At 38.8% G+C, this 23,128-nt stretch overlaps 1 protein-coding gene across 1 annotated transcript in view; it reads left to right on the forward strand.

Moving 5' to 3' along the window:
• The window catches only part of sptbn5 (spectrin beta, non-erythrocytic 5), a 108,766-nt gene that overhangs the window by 78,869 nt on the left and 6,769 nt on the right, over nucleotides 1–23,128 (forward strand). Inside the window, exons 46-61 of the mRNA XM_062967166.1 lie at nucleotides 180–326; nucleotides 555–692; nucleotides 1,240–1,496; nucleotides 1,669–1,855; nucleotides 4,951–5,163; nucleotides 8,424–8,620; nucleotides 11,299–11,503; nucleotides 12,172–12,366; nucleotides 12,809–12,964; nucleotides 13,482–13,699; nucleotides 14,340–14,529; nucleotides 16,765–16,941; nucleotides 18,177–18,281; nucleotides 19,305–19,823; nucleotides 21,143–21,214; nucleotides 21,815–21,901. Coding sequence (XP_062823236.1) covers nucleotides 180–326; nucleotides 555–692; nucleotides 1,240–1,496; nucleotides 1,669–1,855; nucleotides 4,951–5,163; nucleotides 8,424–8,620; nucleotides 11,299–11,503; nucleotides 12,172–12,366; nucleotides 12,809–12,964; nucleotides 13,482–13,699; nucleotides 14,340–14,529; nucleotides 16,765–16,941; nucleotides 18,177–18,281; nucleotides 19,305–19,823; nucleotides 21,143–21,214; nucleotides 21,815–21,901 — 3,063 coding nt within the window. The remainder of the gene's footprint in view (nucleotides 1–179; nucleotides 327–554; nucleotides 693–1,239; nucleotides 1,497–1,668; nucleotides 1,856–4,950; nucleotides 5,164–8,423; nucleotides 8,621–11,298; nucleotides 11,504–12,171; nucleotides 12,367–12,808; nucleotides 12,965–13,481; nucleotides 13,700–14,339; nucleotides 14,530–16,764; nucleotides 16,942–18,176; nucleotides 18,282–19,304; nucleotides 19,824–21,142; nucleotides 21,215–21,814; nucleotides 21,902–23,128) is intronic.

Consider the following 23,128-nt stretch of genomic DNA (forward strand, 5'->3'; position numbering starts at 1 on the left):
TTTGCTGACTACAGGATCTTTAGGGTTAATGTCAAATTCTTGTTCTATCATTGCTCTTTTCCCCAAAAGTGAAGTTACTTAATTATCTTACTCTTTCTAAGAGGGCAGGCTGATATATAGCTTGAAAATAATGTCTGCTTTTTCATTCTGTCTGCTTTTGGTTGCTTTTTCTCTTGGAGGTTTCTGCCTGGATGGCTGAGAAAAACAGCATTGCCCTTGATGAGAGCTGGAGAGACCTAAGCAGCCTGCAAGCCAAACTGCAAAAACACCAGACTTTCCAGGCCGAGGTTGTGGCCAACAGAAACCACCTCGATAATATCAAAGCGGTGAGTTAGTATTATGTGGATAGGATGGAGCTCTTTGCACGGAGGTGCTGCCAGGAAAGTCTTAGCTAAACAAATAATTTGTAGCCTGATCCTAGCCAGAAGCATAAATAACTGCAATATAATTGGAAGGTGCAAAGAAGGTAGGATTGGTTATAGGTGTTGCTATTTAGGGATGTAGTTAAAACAGATGACATGACAGCAAATAACTTTTGATTTTCTTTATTGCAGGAAGGAGGGAGAATGCTCCACCAGGGACATTATGCCTCAGATGCCATCCAGTCCAGGCTGCAAGAAATAGATGAGCTTTGGAATGAGCTGCTAGAAAATTGTCTTGAAAAAAAGAGAAAGATGCTTGATGCCTACAAGGTGAAATGAATCTGAGCAAACCCAAAACTAATCAAGGTGTCCATTCATCTGGACCCTGGATTTGATCAGACTGCCTATTATTTAGAAAGCAGCAGCAAAAAATGTAGTACAGTAGTCTCTCACTTATCCAAGACTCGCTTATCCAAGGTTCTGGATTATCCAAGGCATTTTTGTAGTCAATGTTTACAATATATCATGATATTTTGGTGCTAAATTCGTAAATACAGTAATTACAACATAACATTACTGCGTATTGAACTACTTTTTCTGTCAAATTTGTTGTATAACATGATGTTTTGGTGCTTAATTTGTAAAATCATAACTTAATTTGATGTTTAATAGGCTTTTCCTTAATCTCTCCTTATTAACCAACATATTCGCTTATCCAAGGTTATGCCGGCCCATTTAGCTTGGATAAGTGAGACTCTACTGTACATGCATTGAGCTAATTTGTGTTTGGAAATGGCTGTAACAGATAACAAGCAGGAACAGATCAGATTACAAAGGGCTGTTTTGTCATTGTGGGTTGTTTGTCTTTTGACCTAAGGCCCTACGTTTTCTACGCATTGTGGATGATGTGGAGAAATGGCTGGAAGATCTGGAAAGTGAAATGAATCCACCAGAAGACAGCAATAATCTTCTGATTCTGAATGATCTCCTAAAGAAACAGGAGGAACTGGAAGAATGTTTTTTTGGACGCAAAGACCAATTACAAAGTCTTATCAACACAATGCAAGAATTCCAAGAAGGAAAGCATTTTCTTGCAGATGAGATAGAGGAGAGAGTGGACCACGTGTTGCATAGGTGCTTAAACAGTTTTTCATTTTTCCTCTCAATTATGTTTCTCCCTATTTTTTTATTAAAAAAATTGTTCTGTTCTAATCTTTCCTGGCTTGTGTTTCTAGGCAAGCATTAGTTTGCATTAGTTGGTAATCTTTCTTAGTAATAAGAAGGGAACTTCACTTTGTTTCTGTAGGTACAAAAGACTTAGGGAGCCATTGCAGGAGAGGAGGGTGTCTTTGGAGGCCAGCAGGCTGCAGTACCAGTTTCTTCAGGATTTCAATGAGGAATTAACCTGGATTCAGGAGAAATTTTCTCTGGTGTCCTCCAGAGACTGTGGCCAATCTCTGGCAACTGTTCAGAGCCTACAGGAAAAGCATCAGGTAAGACAGTTTTGCAATTGTGAAAACAAATGCTGGAGAGAGGAAAGTGAAAGAGTCACCTTTTCTTCCACATTGCTTGCTTTTGATAGTACAGGTTGAATGTTTCTTAAGACCTTGTCAGATGTGCCTCTGATGATGTTACGGATCACCACATCCCAGTGGCAGTCATGCAGGGGGCGTGGGGACCTATCGCCCCATGCCCTATTCTGTTGTGGCTTCCCCCCTACCCCTTCACACGAGCCTGCCTTTGTCCACCATCGTCATTTTTTGGCAGCGGTGGCACTTCAGCCATGGAGCCAGCCCGGAAGTAGTTATCCAGGGTGAAATGACAGTCATCAAGTTTCATGGATGAACTTCAAAAATTTGGCCAAAAAGTATATGTGAAGAGGTCTCTATTCATAATTTCAAAATTCAAAATACAACAAAATCAAAAAATGATGACAAGAGTGGCTAAGTTGGTGACACCTTTTGCTTTCCGATAGTTCAATGTATAAAAGTGATAAAAAAATATCGTGAATATACTTTCAGACTACAGTAGAGTCTCACTTATCCAACACTCGCTTATCCAATGTTCTGGATTATCCAACGCATTTTTGTAGTCAATGTTTTCAATACATGGTGATATTTTGGTGCTAAATTCACAAATATAGTAATTACCACATAGCATTAGTGCGTATTGAACTAATTTTTTCTGTCAAATGTGTTGTATAACATGATGCTTTGGTGCTTAATTTGTAAAATCATAACCTAATTTGATGTTTAATAGGCTTTTCCTTAATCTCTCCTTATTATCCAACATATTCACTTATCCAATGTTCTGCTGGCCTGTTTACGTTGGATAAGCGAGACTCTACTGTATATGTGTATGAAACTTAAACAAATTCAATGTTTAAACTTGGGTTCCATCTCCAAATACCTCACTACATGTATAAGTAAATATTTCAAAATCCAAACAAAATGGCAAGAAGGAAGGCGTTCACTGCTTTGGGGAGCACAGAAGCGGCGCTTCTCTGCTCTGCAAAGCGGCGAACGCCTTCCTGGCAAGAAAGCGGCATTTCTCTGCTCCCCAAAGCAGCGACCTCCTTCCTTGCAGAGGCAGGCATGGTGGCGGAGGCAGGAGTTGCCTCAACGGCGCCCCCTACAGGCAACTGCCTAGTTTGCCTCTCGGTTGAACTGCCCCTGGTTGAAGGCCAAAAACATCTGGGAACCTCAGGTTGAGAACCACTGCTCTAGTGAAAACTAAATCATATGGGGAAAGCAACCCTGCAGAATGCAAATTGCTGTGCAGATACCCAATTCAGACCATTGATGCGCACATGCACTTTTTGACAGAGGGAGTTGGACAAAACACATTATCCAGATTGAGGCCAGCCTCTGTGGTTTGTGTCATCACCATCTGGGCCTCAAATCAGTTTTCAGGATTACCAATCTAATCACCCATACACCAAAACTACTTTCTTCTATGCCAGTTTGAAAGTAGCAAATGTAGATATGCCCAAATAGATGTCAAAGTCATAATAATAATAATAATAATAATAATAATAATAATAATAATAATAATAATAATAATAATAATAGGAACTTGTGCCACAAATACCATCTGCCTGCGACAAAGAACTGGTGGGATCACAAGCCGGAAAAAGTTACAGAGAATGAACATGTCAAGCTACTCTGGGACTTCCGAATTCAGACAGACAGGGTTTTGGAGCACAATACTCCTGGCCTCACGATCGTGTTAAAAAACAAAGTATGGATTGTCGATGTTGCAATCCCAGGGGACAGCAGGATTGAAGAAAAACAACTGGAAAAGCTGACACTATATGAGGACTTAAAGATCGAATTGCAAAGACTCTGGCACAAGCCAGTCAAGGTGGTCCCAGTGGTGATCGGCACACTGGGTGCAGTGCCTAAAGACCTTTGGCCTGCACTTGAACACAATCAGCGCTGACAAAATTACCACCTGCCAGCTGCAGAAGGCCACCTTACTGGGATCTGCACACATTATTCGCCAATACATCACACAGTCCTAGACACTTGGGAAGTGTCTGGCGCATGATCCAATACAACAGCCAGCAGAGTGTCTGCTGTGGACTCATCTTGTTGTGTTTCAAATAATAATAATTATAAATAATAATAATTTATTTTTCTATCCTGCCACCATCTCCCCGAAGGGACTCGGGGTGGCTACTTAACTTTCAGTCATGGTCTGATTTTTGGGGGAACACATAATCAAGTGTTCAGTCCTAGCATCACTTGGAGCTGTGCCTCTCTGGCAAACCTGATTTCCAGATTCATCAGAATCCAACTGAACCTGACTTGGTGAAGGAACATGACATTGTGGACAATGCTGGCTGACACCAGACCTTCACTACCAATGAGCTTTCTGATTGAAATAACTTCTCATTGTGTTAGCTCCCATAGTGACATTCCCTCTCTTAGTGACCATCAGAGACCAAATACAAAAAGAAATCTGCTAGAAAAAAAAATAGAAAGAAGTCTCACCCTACTTTTCCTTTCCTCCTCCCCCATCCTATGGGGAAAGGCAGGTTTAAGTGAATACTTGAGAATTTGTCAGAACTATTTTCATATTAATTCTGCTTCATTATAATGTATTAATGTTCCAGTAAAATGTATTCCATTTGCTGGATTTTTTTCAGCCTCTTTGAAATCCTGTTTTTGCACTGTAACAGGTGGAACAATTAACTATTGTTAATTGGTGTTGTTTCTTTTCTTTTCTTTTCGTTCCCACAGATAGAAAAGCAAAGTATTTAACTGCAGTTGCTGATTAAAAGTAAAATTTAATAACAGATTGCAACAAGTTAGCACAATAAAATCATAGACAAAAATGTACTAAAACAAAGAAATACGAGGCTGACGCCAGACATCAGTAGTGAGTGGTGGTTTCCATATCAGTGAAGTGGTGAATCCATTCCTAATATTAGCCTGAATTGTAAAGGAGCTCTCCAGAAAGTTGAACCAGTAGCTTGGATAGATGTAGAAGCCCTAACCATCAATGTTCCTGGGTATTTATGGGGTAGATAAATAGATGAAAAATGTTTTAATCCATCATTCTAAAAATGTGTTTTATTTACCAGAATTTAGAAAATGAGATTAACAGCCATGACACTTTGACAAAAGCGGTGATCAGCACGGGGCAGAAGCTGGTGAAGGGAGGGCATGCTGCTTCGCAAGACATCATGCAACAGGTGAAAGAACTGGAGGTTTCCTTGGCAAACCTGAAAAATGAGGCTCAAGAGAGAAGGAAGAGGCTCATGCAGTCCTATGAAGCCCAGCATTTTCTCACAGAAGTAAGTTAGCCCATTATCTGTAAAGCCAATTTACTATAAAATCCCTCTTGCAAGCATCACTGTAGTCATCTCTTGCTGAATCCAAGCCAATATGTTTGAAGAATCCAATGTTTTTAACTGTTTGATGAATAAATTGTTAAGAATTTAAGGAGAAACTGTTAGTTATGTACCTGTCCATTTTAATACAGTAGTTGGGGCACTTCTTGAATTGCAGCTGGTATTCTTTACCTATTTTCAGGGTTCTCCTATTACATGAAATACTTAATTTGCAGTTCTAAGGCAGGCAGCCTGTGGCCCTCCATGTGTTAAACTGAAATCCTATCATAATTCTCCACTGTTTATGTGGGTGAGGCATGATGACAGTTGCAGTCCAACCAGTTTTGGAGTGTCACACATCTCCCACTGTTGCCATATACATTTACCTGGCAGCTGAGCTCGGGCAAGATCTTTTTGCACAGTGTTCCAGAATCCCTCAGCCAGAATAACCAAGAAGGCTGGTAATTGTAGTCCCTAAAAGTAAGGCCCCTTCTACACTACCATATAAAATCCAGAATATCTGTTTTGAGCTGGATTATATGGCAGTGTAGACTCATATAATCCAGTTCAAAGCAGATAATGCTGATTATCTGATTTGGTAATTTAGATTCTGTGGCAGCATAGAAGGGGACTAGGTTTCCTAACCTCTGCTCTGGAATAAGCTCCTTTGAAAACAGTGATGTTCACCTCTGGTTTGATGTATTATTTCATTCCCTTTGGTAAAATCTAAGAAAAAAAAATAAACAAATCATGTGAAGTGGAATATTTTGAAATGTTGTATTTCTACCCTTTCCTCAAAAGCAAGATGGACTAGGTTTGTAAAGTTGTATATTGATGTTTGCCTCAGTTTTGAAATGTTTTCCCTTTAAAGTTTGATGCCAAGTTTGCTTGGTTGGTCTGTTTTTGTGAGCTTTTTTTTCAGCACTAGTTCAAAGTCATTTTATTTGCCTTATATTTTTAGACTTTGAGACTCCACTGCCCTTTCTTTCTGCCCTGACATTTATTAGGCCCTACTCCGTAGGGCCTAATAATTTTTATTTGGTGTTGAACAGGACATATTCACATCTGCCATTCCCTGACTTAAATCTTTCCACTTCTGGCATTAAGCAGTTACCAATATTTTTCATGTTGAGTAACCCTTATCTGGACTTCTTGAATATAAAATACTCCACTAGCCAAACTGTGCACATGGATGCCCGAGATAGTGATGCCTGTGCTTTCCAAAGGTTCAATGTACACAACCTTTGTTTCATGCACAACGTTATTAAAAATATTGTGTATAAATGAACCCCCAGTGGTATAGCAAGTTAAACCACTGAGCTGCTGAACTTGCTGACCAAAAGGTCAGCGGTTTGAATCCAGGGAATGGGGTGAGCTCCCACTGTTAGCCCCAGCTTCTGCCAACATAGCAGGCAAATGTGAGTAGATCAATAGGTACCACTCTGGTGGGAAGGTAACTGTGATCCATGCAGTCCTACTGGCCACATGACCTTGGAGGTTTCTACAAACAACGCCAACTCTTCAGCTTAGAAATGGGGATGAGTGCCAACCCCCAGAGTTGGAAACAACTAGACTTAATATCAGGAAAGAACCTTTACCTTTACCTTACTGTACATAAAATTACCTTCCGGTTGTGTGTATAAGGTCCCATTTCCAAGATATCTCATTATGTACACACACACACACACACACACACATATTAATACAAGCATTACAATTTTGGATAAAGGTTATTCAACCTGCATCTGTCTTTGTTTTTCCATTTCTGCAGATGTTGCCAATTACTAAAAGAGGAGTAGAAATTGTGTCATGGAAGTAGTCATATTTCAGTTTACACATATATTGTATATGCATTTTAATGAAAAAAATAAACACTGGAAGATCCCACATTTTATGTAGCTTAGCCCATGGATTCTTGTAAATAAGACAATAACTGCTGTCAGGATTATTTGATGGAAATTATATTCATTCATGTAGACAATTGTTCAGTAAATTTGTATTTTAAATACAAAAATTTGTATCGCAGGTGAGGCTGGTGGGGGCGAGGGACAGGGCCTTCTCGGTGGTGGCTCCTCGGCTGTGGAACTCCCTCCCCAGCGATATCCGGCAAACCCCATCCCTCCTGGGATTTAGAAGAAAACTAAAAACTTGGCTCTGCGCCCAGGCATTCAGCGAATAAGCTCATTGGCTGTTGTAATCGGGTCGCAAATCTGTAATTGTAGCAGTAGTGAATGACTGAGGATGGTGCAATATCGCTGCTTTGCAGCGTTTTAATTTTTGTATACTTTTTATCATGTTTTTATCATGTTTTTATCATGTTTTAATTGTTTTGTTTTTATAGTATATTTGTTGCTGGCCCTCGTGGCAGAATGTAAGCCACTCTGAGTCCCCTCGGGGAGAAGGGCGGGGTATAAATGCATGTAATAAATAAATAAATAAATAAATAAATAAAAATGTATACACATCAGAAGGCATTTAGCTACTTTTCTGAAGATTGCAATGCATTTTGTCAAGCACCAAAAATGAATACAACACACAAAATTGTGTATGCCTTATTCAGTGAAGGAAATAACTTGAAAGAATTCAAGCAGTTGATAAAATAAAATAAGCACTTTAAAAATGAGTGCAAAATTTTGGAAGATGTGCAGAAAAATTCTGGAAGTAAATTGGCACTCTCGTGAAGAAACAGGGAGAAAAGGCTTAACAGCGGAGAGGGGAATGAAAACCTAAGCAAAATCAATATTGACCAATTCACTCATCTTGAGTAACAAATTTCAGTTAAGCCCTGGACAAGCATTTCTTAGGTCCCTTCTGCACTGTTCTATATCCAAAGATCTGATCCCAGATTATATGCTTTAAAATAGATTATATGAGTCTCCACTGAGATAATCTGGGATAATAAAATAATCTAGGATCAGATCAGATATTTGAATCATTATGTGAAAAGGGGGTTCCCAGCCCAGACTCACTCTGGCCCTCTCCACACAGCTAAATAAATAAATAAACAAGTCTTTAGTATTGTAAGCAACACTTTCTTATAGGAGGCTCTAGGCAGGTCTTGAGAAAATAAATTGAAAGGCACCTACTAGAATTTGCCAGCCAGTGTGACTAATGGCCATGCTGATGGGAGAATTCAGAAAGTCCAAAAAAGTAACATTTCCAAGCTCTAGCTGTGGATAGAAGTTTTGTATCATGCAAGTTCTTTCTTCATACATTTCTTCCAGCTTTTGGAAGTGGAATCCTGGATGGCAGATAGAGGTCTTGTTCTAGAAATTCCAGATTATGGGAGGAATGAAGAATCGACTCAAGCTTTGATTCGTAAAGTGGAGGCTGTCAAGCTGGACCTGGAAGGATTTAAGCCCCGAATTGAGAAGCTAAAAGTGACAGGATGCTATCTTTCTTCCAGTTACAACCCAGAGAGGTAGGTGACTGTAAAACAGATGGAGGATTTTTGTCAAACTGAAGCAGTGAAGGTAAGCAATGCTTGTAACCAGTCTGTGTGGTCTTCCAAATGTTATTTCAGACATTCCTTTAACAGATCTCTCAATTAAAGCTCCTTCCCACAAGAAATGTGCATGTATGTTTATGTGTACTGTCTCCATTGAACTGAATACATACAATTTTTAATGAAATGCCATAATGAGAAAAACTACAGCAACCCAATTTTTTCCTGCTTTTGTCATTAAAAAAAATTTAAATGCTGACCTTTCCAGTATATGGTAATCATTAACATGTGTATAATCAATTTACCCATATTTACTTGAGTCTAATGCGCCATCAAATTTAATGCACACCTGAATTTTTGAAACCTTGAAACCAAAAAAAGAATTTGTTGGTGAATGTAATGTGCAGTAGCAAAAAGTGTACTTTTTGTAATTTGGCCAAAAAAAAGTGTGCATTACAGTGGCTGCATGCTGATAATTCCCTCCTTAAAAACAAAAGTGTTAGAACACCAAAACTTTCAGAAATGAAAGGAAAACCTTTGGATGCATCTATGCTGTAGAATGAATTCATTTTAACTGTTCTGGCTCAATTCTATGGGGTCATGGGGGCTGCCAAAGAATGCTGATGCCTCACCAAACTACAAATCCCAGCATTGCATAGCATTGAGCCATGGCAATTAAATTAGAGATGAGGTCCCTCAAAGAGGAGCCCCAGGTGCAGCTCCTGGAGTATTACATGATTCTAATACACACCCTAATTTTGGGAATGTAATTTACCCAAAAAAATGTGAGCATTAGATTAGAGTAATTATGGGGTATTTAATATATGTGTCATGTTGTCATCAGAATGGTCTTTCAGACAGTGTCTGTGAAATTCATTTTGATTGAGAATTCAAAGGGAAAGAACTATGAATGGTTGAAGGCGGATATTAAAAGGGAGTTTTTGTGTGTCTGAAAATACCCTTAAGGTGCATCTTTCTCAACCCTTTTTCTCACCCCCACACTATAGTTCTCAGGTATAGGATTCCTTGCACCCTCCATTATTATTTCATGAGCACACTATGGGTGAATGGAGGGGCCACCCTATTAAGAGGATGTTTGGCATATGCTGTCTCCCTATCTCCCAGATATAGAGGTGGTGGTGGTGGTGGTGGGGTGCTTCCAGATCCTCGCCTGCCACCCCTACCCTCTTGCCTGTACTTGTTGTTCAGAATGCCTTGTTCAAAATCTGGCAGATCACATCTCCTGGTAAAAATCTGCTCAGAACCTGAGATCCTCAGGAGAGACCCTCTCAGGCCCACCACCACTGCAAGCAGTGCTGCGGGGAGATGAGAAACAGGGATTTTTTGGTAGCTGCCCTGGGCTCTGAAATGCCCTGCCTAAGGAAGTCAGAATGGCCCCATTCCTACTGTCCTACTGGCAGACTACAACCTTTTTATTAAAGCAGACTTTTAAGGAGGGAGCTTTTGAGACCAGCTCAGGGGGGTTGTGTTGTGTTTGATGTATTTTAAATAGACTTTAATGTTTTAAACTTTTCATTTTTAGATAGTTCTAGCTTCTGTTTTAGTGTTTATAGTCTTTAGGTTTTAAATCATATATTGTATTAATTACAACATTCACACTGACCTCCAACATACAAGAGTTCTTTCTCCCACCCTGGACCTTCCACAGATACATTAACCTTCCTTGCTTAGTTTTTCCAGTATACCTCACAAACTCTGAGGATGCCTGCCACAGATGTGGGTGAAATGTCAGGAGAGAATGCTTCTGGAACATAGCCATACAGCCCGGAAAACTCAAAACAACCCCTTATATTGTATTGTTTTTAGTTTGACACTTAGAGTCTCTTTAAGAGAAAAAAGCGACATATGTATTAGTAATGCTACTACTAATAATAATCCCACTTTAAAAAATTCAAATGGTTTATTTTGTATTGCCAGAATGCCATCATGGTCATGGGGAAAGGGGTCATTCATTTTTACCCCTGAGATACAGGCCTTTCAGCCTGCATGAGAAACACAAAGAATGAGACTCCACATTGGAGCAGAATTCCACTCAGACCGCTCCATATTCCTCTCTGTCCACCATTGCCTGTCAAATCCCGGAAGAGAACTCTGTTAGCTCTTACCAGTGGGAAGGTGAAGGAGGAGGCAATTCAGACCATGGAATACCAGCTGGATTCAGCTTCTTAGTGGTGTTAGAAAGGTGGGCACCTTTTCCTCCCTTTAGGAAGTCTTAAGCAGTTGTATCTTCATAGTTTAAATTACCTCCACACTTGTTCCCACTAGTACAGTGGTTCTCAACCTGTGGGTCCCCAGATGTTTTGGCCTTCAACTCCCAGATATCCTAACACTGGCTGGGATTTCTGGGAATTGTAGGCCAAAACACCTGGGGACTCACAGGTTGAGAACCGCTGCACTAGTAGGAAGCAACAGTAGCCCTTTGCAAGGTTTGACACCTACCTGATGGGCGAGGTTTGGGGACAAAGTACAAAAGCAAGAAAATAGCCCCCAGGCTTCATTCAAAAAGGGACATACAGAAGATGGACCCAAACACAAATGCACACATGTAAGGTCTGTATCAGTGAAAACTTCTAGGTACAGTAAATATGATAGCAATTTGGGTATTTTACCAGACTTAACTTTTTGTTTAATAGCTCAACTGCCCTTGCAAAGCTCCAGGCTGTCCAGGAAGAATATGCCTCTCTCCAGCAGAAGGCAGAGACTCAAAGGAAAGGTCTGGAAGAGCAATCTCAGCTCCATCAATTTGAGAGGGACGTCCAACTGGTGGACTCCTGGCTTTTGAGCAAACAGAGTGTGGCTGAATCTGATAACTATGGTCAGGATTTGGAGGATGTTGAGGTATTACTGTTTTTATTCACCTTGGACAAATTACTTTTTTGTATTACAGTTCTCAGACTCACTATTGGTCATAAGAAATTCTGGAAGTTGTAGTAGAATTTATTCCTTAGACAGCAAGGAGATCTTAAATAGACTGTTTGATAACTTCTGGTGTTATAGATTCAGTAAAATATATTTGGTTGCAGACAGATCTCAATGGTACATGCTTGCATCTCACAGAAATTGTCTGGTGATGTTCATAAATATTATATATCCTCTGTGTGTGTTTGTGTTTTCAAACACACATTTTTAACAACAATGGGCTAGCCAGATTTTTATTTTTTGTCACCAAACTTTTAATGAGAGACAAAAATACCCAGTTTGGCACCAGTTATTGATGATTTAAATATTAGGAGTAATATACATTATGTAGTTAAATGCTTGAAAAGAATGAAAACTATATATGTCTGTGTGTGTTTGTGTGTGTGAAGAGAGAACATTTGTGTAAATTCTCATGCTTTCATTAAGTGTGTAACTTTTTAAAAATCATTTAATTTATGTTAATTAATTTAATTTCTAGTCCAATAATTTTTCAAAACATTTAGCACTCCTTCATATTAAATCAACTTTTTTGCAAGTTGTATTGCTTCTGAATGACTTGAATGGTGATTTCGCTTCTTGTTTTACAGGTTCTGGAGAAAAAGTTTGAAGATTTTATAAAGGAGGTGAAATCTCTTGGCCATGCCAAGGTTCTCCAGGTAAATGACCTGGCATCCCACTTCCACAACATGGGCCACAGCCAAATAAGAGACATCCATAAAAAAACCCAGCAGGTCAATAACTCATGGGAGAGATTGCGTCAAACCATCCAGACAAGAGTAGAGGTAAGTTCCTGCTATCCTGACTGGCCCATTATAGCAGTACCACTGTTGGCAATCGGTGCATAAATTGTGTGCTATAACCCAGTCCATACTCTCAAAAATTGTCCTGAAAAGTTGCTCCAAGTAAACCAAGTCAATCTATGAACAGAATCATATGAAGAATAGTATTTTGTACACCTTGGTATATATACTGTGACAAACTGCAATCACATCAACTCAAACAGTATTGACACACTGGATATTTATCAATGAATTTCATGCATGGTACATATCTCTATTGAGGACTTTCTGTCTTTTCTAGCCTTATGTCCCAGGAATAGCTAAATCTTTCAGGCAATAGCATTTTAGCCATGTAAGTCCATCTCTTCTGTCTTATATCTGCTGAATTTCAATAGAACTGCTACAGTGTCTGTGGGCATTACTGGCATATCTTCTGCTTCACCAGAATCTCAGGGCAGCTCATCAGGTTCACCAATACGATCATGATGTAGATGATCTAAAGGGATGGATGCAGGAGAAAGAGGCTGTTCTGGACAGAGAAGATTATGGTTATGACCTGCCAGGTGTGCAGACCCTCCTCAACCAACATGAAGGAGTGGAAGTAAGTAGAGTTGTCCATTTTAAAGCAGCTACACAAGGACTCAATTCCAAAGTATTTCAATTTCTAGAATTCCCAGTGTCTACTTGTTCATTGAGTTAAGAAAATATATATTCATTATTCTCTTACTCAACTATTTTACTATTTCAAATCATAAATTAAGTCAACCCATCGTGGGCAATTGTGGCAGAACCAGCAGTTAATTTACTGTCCTTCTGATGGGCACACAAACTACAAATGTGGGGAGAGGGGCAGAGGGAAGTAGCAAAAGTCCATCTTTAGTTTCATAAGTGAATGTTTATAGTAAATAATTCAAACAAACCTTACAGCCTCTTCTGAAAGTGAACTACTGTTTCAAGGGTATGGGGGGGGGGGGCACGATTTACATTTTTACCAGAAAAGGGGAAGCATTATGTATGAGGTGGCCTTGGTAAGGTGATACAATTTCACTTAAGGGAGATTAAACAGTCATTATTTCCCGAATCTCAGTGCTTCATTAATTTGCTTTTCTGTGTTCCAGAGGGAACTAGCAGCCATTGCAAAAGAGCTGGAAAGGGTAAGGGGAGAAGCCTGGCATCTTGGCCGTCTGTACTCTCAGCCCAGAGACAACATGATGAGTAGACTGTCAGAAGTGGATGAATGTTGGAACACTCTGGAGTGGAAATGTGCAGGCAGAAAGCAGAAGCTGCATCAGGCTGAAAAGGTCCAAGTGTACTTCAATCGTTGTGGCGAACTAATGTACGTAAGGATGGGTCTGATAGAAATGAGGTCTCTTCCTGTCCCTATTTCACACTGTGAAGACCCTTATGCAAAGGGATCTTGTAGTACCTTTGAGACTAACTGAGAGAAAGGAGATGTGGTAATAAGCTTTCATAAATTTAAGTCTACGTCGTCATGCATGGAGTGGATTAGTGCCTAGAAACAGACCTTTTATGAGCAGACTGTATGAACAGCCATAGGAAAGCAAAACCTGTAGATGTGCTGATGAGGAGGCAAGTTCAGTTTTAACTGTGGCCCTTAAGAGACAAATTAAGGAAATCACGTGTTCTTTGCAAGTGCAGGGAGATACAGTGAAGCAAATATTTTCAGCTGGAATTGGGATATAAGCTGACCTTTTTTCATGTGTTTTGTCCATTGCAGCTAATCAGTGCGGATTTACTGGTAGCATCATTTAGCCTCCCCCTTTTAACCCAATAACTCCTGCATTTTTGGTGCTGTGTAGAAGGGGCCTTAGTTATGTATTCCTGCCTGGTAGGAGATTGGACTAGATGGCCCCTGTGTCTCTTCTGACCTTTAAGATTTAACACTTTTGTATTTCCACTGTTGTGTCTGAGGAAACCTTGATATTCAGTATCTTTCTTTTGGTTGTCTCTTTCAGAGCCTGGGCTAAGGAGATGCATGCTCTGATTATATCTGAAGAGCTGGCAAGTGATCTTCTTGGAGCTGAGCTGCTTATTAAGCGCCATGGCGAGTATAAGCGTGATATCGAAAAGCAGTGGTTTAAATATGAAGATCTGGAGCAAACTGGAAACAACCTGGTGATGGGTGGCCATTTTATGTCTATAGAGGTAAGTTACACATATAGTAAACATAACTGGAACTGCATGAAAACACTGAGAACTGCAGCCTGGAGTACGATAAGTTGTCTTTGTTGTCATTGTTGTTATGTTTATTTACACCCTTCTTTTTTCTCTTTCAGGAGACTCAAACAGCTTACATTAAAAGCATTATCATACAATTTAAAATCTACAAATATACAAACATTAAAACAGAATTAAATATCATTGGTATTTTTAAAATGTATTTTAAATCCATAAAAACATAAATGTCTATCAAAGGCATATAGGTGGCCAGCTGCCACCAGACAATTGAAGCACTCTGAGAGCTTCAGTTATCTGATGTCATGGGCTACATAATAGGAGAGTTTCTGAAGCACCCATAGAGGAACCATAGAGCTATAATTATCTACTGTGAAAGTACCCTGATTGGAAGCAGGTCATATTAAAAACATTCTGTCCAACAGCCTTTTCCCCAATGCTGCAACCAGTCTTTCTGGCCTCATACCTAATGCAACCTATAACACATCAAAAGTTGGGTCAGAGAGATTTGAGTGTTAATTTGGATGATTAAAGCAATTTAACTTCCTTCACTCCTGCTCTAAACATGACTTTGAATCTGATTTCTAAAATGAGTGCAATCAACAAATTGTCACTCTTGTGTTTTATTTATGATGTGAACACAACTGCTTTGGTTTCAGCAGCTTCAGCTGTTTGACACAGGAGAGCCAAGTTCAGGTTTCTCCTTAAGCATTGAGAAGACTTGAGCATATATTCCTGTCTTTCATCCTTATGTCTTCTTGGGGTTCTTGTGAGGACAACATATAGGCATTGCGTTAAAGCACCTTAAGTACTTAGGTGAGGCTCGAGAAATAAATAAATTTGTCTTAACTCTTATGATATAGCTGTCTATGGTAGAGGAAGAAATGCAAAACACACAGTTTGAGCTTAAGGTCCTTGAAGAATTCACCAGACTTGGCCCATTAAAGGCAATTATGAAAAGGCAAAGAGACGAGATTCATTTGAAAAGCTTCCCATGGTTTTGATATCTATGTAATTTTACCCAGTGACCTTTATAGTGATACTCAGCTTGCCTTCTGTTTAATTTGTAAGAAGAGATGGGTATCATTGGGGTTAAAACTGCTTCAGAATTTGTTAAAAGATACTATTGGCACTGTGAAGACAGATGGTGCCTCTATTTCTTTCGTTCTTTTAAATAGAACTATTATAAACAAGACTTTGAAAATCTACTTTGGAAAGTAATTAGCTACGACTACAGTCTCAGGTCGTCAAAATAAATAGTTCTAGTGTGGTTTCAGTTTTAAAGGAATCAAATATTTTCTGTTTAACTGTTAGTTACTCTTTCAGAAAGATCAGAATGTTACTACAAGCTGCTGACCTGAATTTCAGATTACATCTAAGCAGAGTCAACACAACCCTGTTTTAACTATGAAAGTAACCAAGCATCACTTCACAGCAAAAAGGAATGACACTATTCTTCTTTATGCTACAGTCATAATATGACTACATCATATTTTAGTTATTGCAAAAAGAAATTAACAGTTGACTTCTTAATTGTCTCAATGAAAAGTCATTATAGTGAATATAAACTTAATGGCAGAACTACTGCCCTAGAACAGCTTCCCTAACAGAGTTCATTAATCAGCTCATGGCTTACCTTTAGGTAGGCTTGTAAAAATACTTTATTTACTCAAATCTTTTTACAGTAAAGACATTTTATCATTTTTCAGTGTTCTCTGATATTTTGGTTTCTATTTGTTTGGCATTGCTTTAATTGTTATTGCACATTGCTTTTAGTGAATTTTGCAAAAACCAAATCAAACTTGAAAATATGGAATGGCTCCAGGAAGGATTAAGGACTGGATTAAGGCTCTTGCACAATGTTTGATGGATGATTGGCATATATATTCGGCGTTGCACTGTGTTATATCTTTTATATATTGTAATTTATTATGTTATTTTAACTATTTTAACTGTTTTATTATTTTATTGTATTATGATATACTGGTAGTGATCCTGCCAGTTGTGTAAGCCGCCCTGAGTCCCCTCGGGGAGAAGGGCGGGGTAGAAATATCGGAAATAAATAAATAAATAAAATAAGTTTTCTAAAACAGTTCTAGAGCAAAGTCGCAAATCTAATCTACATGGTGAAAGCCAAATTTAATGTTAATCTCCTTTATCACTTAACTGCACCATCAGTTTAAATCTTGAAATTTATTTTTCTAGATTCAGGAGAAGCTCTCCGAACTGTTGGAGCTGATGACAAAGGTGCAGGAATCATGGGACCTGAAGAAGAACTTGTATGAGGAAAATTGGGAGATCCAGTTACTGGGAAGGGAACTGGATCTAGCTGAAACATGGCTGACAGCCAAGGAGGGATTTCTCTTAGATCCCAGCTATGGGGTAAGTGAGGATAAACAAAAAGTTAAATGCAAACATTTCATTTCTAGAGAAAGAGTTTGTTTGGCCTAGAAATTGCTTTCTGCTATTTCAAACTTCAGGGGTGAGAAAGCTTCATAACTGTAGAATTTAGTCAATTTTTACCAGAACTACAAGGTCTACTACAATGAGGCACAAAGTAATGCCTCCAGGCAAATATGTTCATGGTAGAATTAAGAAAGATCCAGCATTGTGTGGTTTGAATGTTGGACTAGGATTCTGGGAGGTCAGGGTTCAAATCCCAGCTTCAGAATGGAAACCCACAGGGTGAACTTGGGCAAGCCATACACCCTTATTGTTCAAGGGAGGCAATAGAAAGGCTCCTCTGAATAAATCTCACCAAGAAAAAATATGATAGATTGCCATAATTCACAGCATCAAATAACAAGAAGAATTAAAGGATATGATGTTCCTGAACACATGACTCAAGTACTTGTTCCCCAAACTGGAGCTGAGGTTGTAGTTTTTTTCACACAGATAACTACATCTGGTTCCCCTAACACCCATGTACTTACTTCAGACTTTCTTAATTTCAGAAGATGTAATGAGCAATAACGTTGTTGCGGTCAATTATTTTTACTTTTCTGGATTGCAGCATGGGAAAGAATACTTTAAAATTCTTCCTCATGCACTGTATTGCTAATTATTATTATCCCTATTCCATGCCTCAAGCATTATTGTTCTTAATGATATTATAACTAGTCTTGATTCCATTTCCATGATGTGTGTGTTCGTGTGTGCATGCCTCCAAGTTGGCTGTCACTTTATGATAATGCCATAAATTCCGTAGGGTTTTCTTAAACAAGGAATACTCAAAGGTAGTTTTGCTAGTCCCTTCATTGAAGTATAGCCTGCAGTACTTGATATCGGTTGGTATTCTCCCATCCAAATACTAATTGAGGCTGTGACCCTATTTAGATTCCAAGATCAGACAGGATCTGGTGCCTTTAGGGTATTTGGGGCAATCACATGAAGTGATTAAATACTAAATATTCCTAGTGCTTAGTGTTTAATATAAGGAGCGATAATGTGGTTTATAAGCCTCATCATTTTCAAATGAAGTTTCTTATCTAATCCCCTCAATTGACTTGGAAATTTCTCAGTGCCTTCAGGATTTGGTTTTATTTATTTATTTATTTTTTGCCAGAGAGGGGTCTCATGGTATTTCCATGTTAAGTAATTAACTACTTATTTCCCAGCATTCTGTCTCTGACGTTGAGCACCTGTTAAAGAAACATCAAGACTTCGAAAAAATGATCCAGGCCCAAGAGGAGAAGTTTGCACAACTGAACAGGAAGACAAAGGTGATGTGGTAAAACTGGTGAAGGCTTGATGATGAGACAGAATTTGCTGCACAATAAGATGAACTGTATCAGTAGCACTCATCATCTTTTCCAACAAGTGTTAGTCTCTTTCTTTGTGGTTTTTCAGAACTGTAGACGGTATCCCATTGCTTTAAAGAGCAACCCAGCATACAGAGCAGTTAGATTCAGAGTACAGAAGTGGTGAGAAAGGAATGGGTTCTTAATCTTTTATCAGAAATGGGGCTTGCAGTTAGCAATTTCCTGCTTTAAACTCAGCTTCAATACATTCGTTCATGAGTTATTCTCCCCTCCCCCCCTTTTTTTTTTAACCACACATGACATGGAGTATGGAGAGAACTTGCTTGTGGGGATGCAATTTGGCAGATGACCACCTATCCTTCCAGAAGACTGGAAACATTCAATCCCCTGACAGCAAGATATACTTGACATAATAACAGTGGTATTACCAGTTTCACAAAAAGGCACAAATGTTAGAAACTGTAGGGACAGAAAGACTACTCATAATTATTTACTCCCAAGTTGGAAACTCTGTTTCTTTATGATCTGGAAGCCCTGTTTGGAGGAGTAATAAACCAATAAGAATTTTGCACATTTCCCCCAGTATTAGAACATCCTGACATGTTGTAGAGGAATTATTCTGTATAGAAAATAACTTTTCCAAAAAACTCCCACCCCTTCCCACTGTTTTCTATATAGTAAATGAGTTGTCTATGCTAAAAATACTGTTTGCTGTAGTGTCCTTTTTTCCATGTAGAAAACATAGCTCCCCTCCCCACACACACACATACAATTTAAGATTTTTAAATACTGGAAGAATAATACAGAGGCTTATTTGTTTCCTCCTGCATCGGGGAGAAATCTACTGTAATTGTTTGTTCTCACATGTAAAGATGAAACAGTTAAGAATTTTTTGTTAACAGACTGGACTTTTTCTTTTGTGTTTCTCAGTTGTACTGTTTTATACAATTCTTCTCACTCATGTAATATTGTTATTGATTTTAGACAGAATTGAAGCTCCTGAAACAACTTGATATTGAGCAGAATGAAGAAAGAGAGAGAGGAAAATTGATCAAGGTCCCCTCTCTAAGAAGAAGATACTCAGACAGGAGAATAACGCACACAAGACTGCCAGATGCAAGGAAAACTCCACAATTGCCAGTGGTGTCATCAGCTCCCAACTTGAAGATATCCCTGGAGCACGTTGTTTCCACTAATCAAAATTCCAAAGAGAACTTTCGCCAATTCAGTCTTGACTCTAGTAGTACAAATGCACCTAAGTTGCTTGGTGTGCAAGATTCAGCTCCAGAAACCCCAAAGACTTCATTTCCATCTAACTTGACATTTGAGCAAAGCAACAGTGATTTGTTGCAAGCATATGTTAGTGATTTAGAAGCACTGAAGATGAAACAAATCTCTCACTCCAATATGGAAACCAAAGGCATAAAGACTGTGCCTAGTAAAGATACTTCAACTTCTGTACACTCTGATTTAGCTCCAGAGAGATTGGAAACTTTTTCACAGGTTAGTTGCTATTATCTGTTTTCATGCGACCCCCTACATTGAGGGCAGAAAAATAGGGCCCACGAGTTTTTGAACTATCATCTCTAGATAGAATAATTGATGTGGAGAGATTATGGAGACTGAAGCCCAGTATTGTCTGAAATGCCATGGTGCATGCATTCATGCATTGCATATGCATGTACATGCCCTTAAGTAGCCAGTTGAATTATGACAACCCTGTTAATTCATAGGCTTTTCTTAGGCAAGGTACACTCAGAGGTGGTTTTGCCAGTTCCTCCTGCCTGTAGCACCTGGTATTTGTTGGCAATGTCCCATCATTGACCCTGTTCAACTTCCAAGATCATATAGGATCTGGTAACTTTAGGGTAGGCATGTACTATATTGATATGCCTACAAGGCTAAAACATGTTTTTGGTTGCTTCTGGATTTTGTCAATTTTTCTGGTATTTTAGCTATACAATATTGTGATGTGGTCTGGTATGGGAGGAGGTTGTTGAAAGCGAGTGTACTGAGTGACACCAATCCTAGTGAAGCTACTTACCCTCCCTACTCTAAATGAAATTCCATCATTTATATTTATGTATTGCAAATTATTTACATACATGCCAAGTTGAAAGTGGATTTGTGATATGAGGGCGAGTAACTGTAAAGGGTGCTAGTCAACATGTTTGAGTACAGGAAAAACAAGAACTATCATTCAACAAATACTATTGCCTACTTTTCCTGATAATAACTGTTGTTTTGTCTTTGAACACACTGTTCTTTTCCCCTTACTACTAGATGTGGCTCATTATAACATTTTTCTCTGCCAAGTAAGATTTGTTTCCATAATTCCAACTGTGAATTCAATTGACTTGGCCTGCATTTTTTGGTCAAATATAAGAATTGAATAAATAATTATCCCTTGGCTTTCATATTCACAAATGTTCTGATGTCCATAGTTTAAATGACAACATCCATTTGGGAGTACACATTAAAATACATATTTTGTTATCAGAAGATTTAAATATACATTTGAATCTGAATTTTCATGTCTAGTTTGTAAAAATAAGAAGGTAATATATAAATAAAACCAGATAAACTTCTAGTTAAACACATATAAATGTGACATAAACTAAAATTATAAGTGATTTGTCTGTTCAACAGTCATGTACAGTTTCTTCAAACTGAATAAATAGATACATGGAGGTAAACAACTTGCACTTATGGGAACTACTAAATTCATGCACCCTTTATATTAACTGTGAGTTGCAAACTGCTCTACTTAACATTCTTTTAATCAAGTTTAAATTTTTTGCAATAATTTTTGTACATTTCAGGTTTCTGAAACATCCCAGAGCATGGAGGGGTTCCTAGAAAAGAAGGATCAAATACTACCAGGAAACAACCAAGTAAGCTTGCCATATAGTAGGGGGGGGGGAGGAGGCAGCTCCAGGGCTTGTAAAAGTTACAGTGCTGGTTTTTGTTTGGGGGGGGGGGGGTGTTGTAAGCTGAAAAATAATTGCTCCAAACTTTGGATAGATCAAGGGAAGCAGAGGTGCTACTCTATTCTTACTTTGGTCAGACCTCAGCTGGAGTACTGTGTCGTTCTGGGCACCACAATTCGAGAAAGTTCCAGAGAAAAGATGCAAAGGACTGGAAACCAAACCTCATGAAGATAAGATTGGGGAATGTTTAGCTTCGAGAAGAGAAGACACATATTTAAATTTTTTAAAGTTTAATGTACTTCTAAATCTCACATTGGACTATGTGACTACTCTTGTATTAGCTGCCTGAATGGTTTAGCCCAGCTCTAGCAAAGCTTAGTGCATGCGCGCACACATATGCATACACACACACAATATCCTACTAACCAAAAGGGAAGCACATTGTGTTTAGCAGTAGGAATGGTTAAATGTGTTTAATCAAAAAAGTTAAAAATGTATAAAATGACAAGAAGTAGTATAGTATAGAGCTGGTTGATTCTTAACTTTGGTCTACATTTTTTGTAGCCAAAAACAAGGTCTTGGAACATTTACTATGTTAAACTTGGAACACAGAAACTTGATTTCTACAGTGATGAAAAGGAAGCATCTAAGGTAATATATTTATATTCTTCTAACTCTTCCTGGAGACTGTTAATGTTTATGCCCACCAGCAGCAACGGCCTTTTAAAAATACAGTTTATCGAGAAGGGCATATAGAACATCGAAATTTGGGTGTAAATTACAAAATGAAATTTGGTAGAGGCAAATGCAAGAGTCTACATTTAGGCCACACACAAAAAAAACACAGGTATAGAAGAGGAGACATAATATTCTATATCATCTGAACCTGTTCCCTTATTCAATATCTGTGTTTTAGGGGCTCAGCAATATTCCATGTGAAAAGGACCTTGTGGTTATTGTTAACCAGAAGCTGAATATGAACCAGCAGAATAATGCTGTAGCACAGAACGTGCATGCTGTTAGATGCATAGTTTTCAATTTGAACGAAGTCATAGTCTTACTATAGTCTGTGCTAGTGAGGCCTCAACTGGAGCATTCTATTCGGTTCTCATTTTAAGAAAGAAATAGACTAATAGACCAAAGTCCAGATGACTAGATGTATGGAGAAGAAAACATATAAGGAAAGATTGAAAGAGCTGGGCATGTTCAACTTGGTGCAGAGAGGACATGATAGCATCCTTTAAGTACCTCAAGGCTATCCACAAAGATGATGATACAGGCTTGTTCTCTGCTGCCCCAGAGAGTAGGATCAGGTCTAATAATTTTCAGTCACAACAGAGTAGGTTTCACCCGAGCATTAGAAGGAACTTTTTGACAGTAAGAGTGGTTCAGTAATGAAACCAAGTGCCTAGAGCAGTGTTGAGGTCTCCTTCTTTGAACATCCTTAAAAAAAAAAAAACACCCAACAGCAACCTGCTGAGGGTTGCAGGAGATCTTACATTGAGTAAGGGGTTGGCTTGGTGATCCCCGAGGCCCTGAGTTTCTGTGACTGTTCCAACTGAGTCCCCTGGCTGGTTTCCTTCTGTTAGAAGACAGCACCATATATGCTACACAGTCTGTCACTGGGTTCCTTAAATCAGACTGCTGGTTTGAGTTCCTAGGGGAAGGACACCATCTCATTATCAGTACTGGGAAAGTTTCAACTGTTGGTCCAGCTGATTTCTGCAAATTAGTGGGATGCAGATGGGAGGGCACCATCTTGTCCTTTACCTCAGCTAACAAGACTTCTTAGGTTTGGCCTTGATTCGTGTATTTTCTTCAACAGAGGTCTTCAAACATATTTTCTATTTCCTTCCATTGCTTCTGAAATACATAATT

Source organism: Anolis carolinensis, chromosome 1, assembly GCF_035594765.1.
Source record: "Anolis carolinensis isolate JA03-04 chromosome 1, rAnoCar3.1.pri, whole genome shotgun sequence".
Classification (NCBI taxonomy): domain Eukaryota; kingdom Metazoa; phylum Chordata; class Lepidosauria; order Squamata; family Dactyloidae; genus Anolis; species Anolis carolinensis.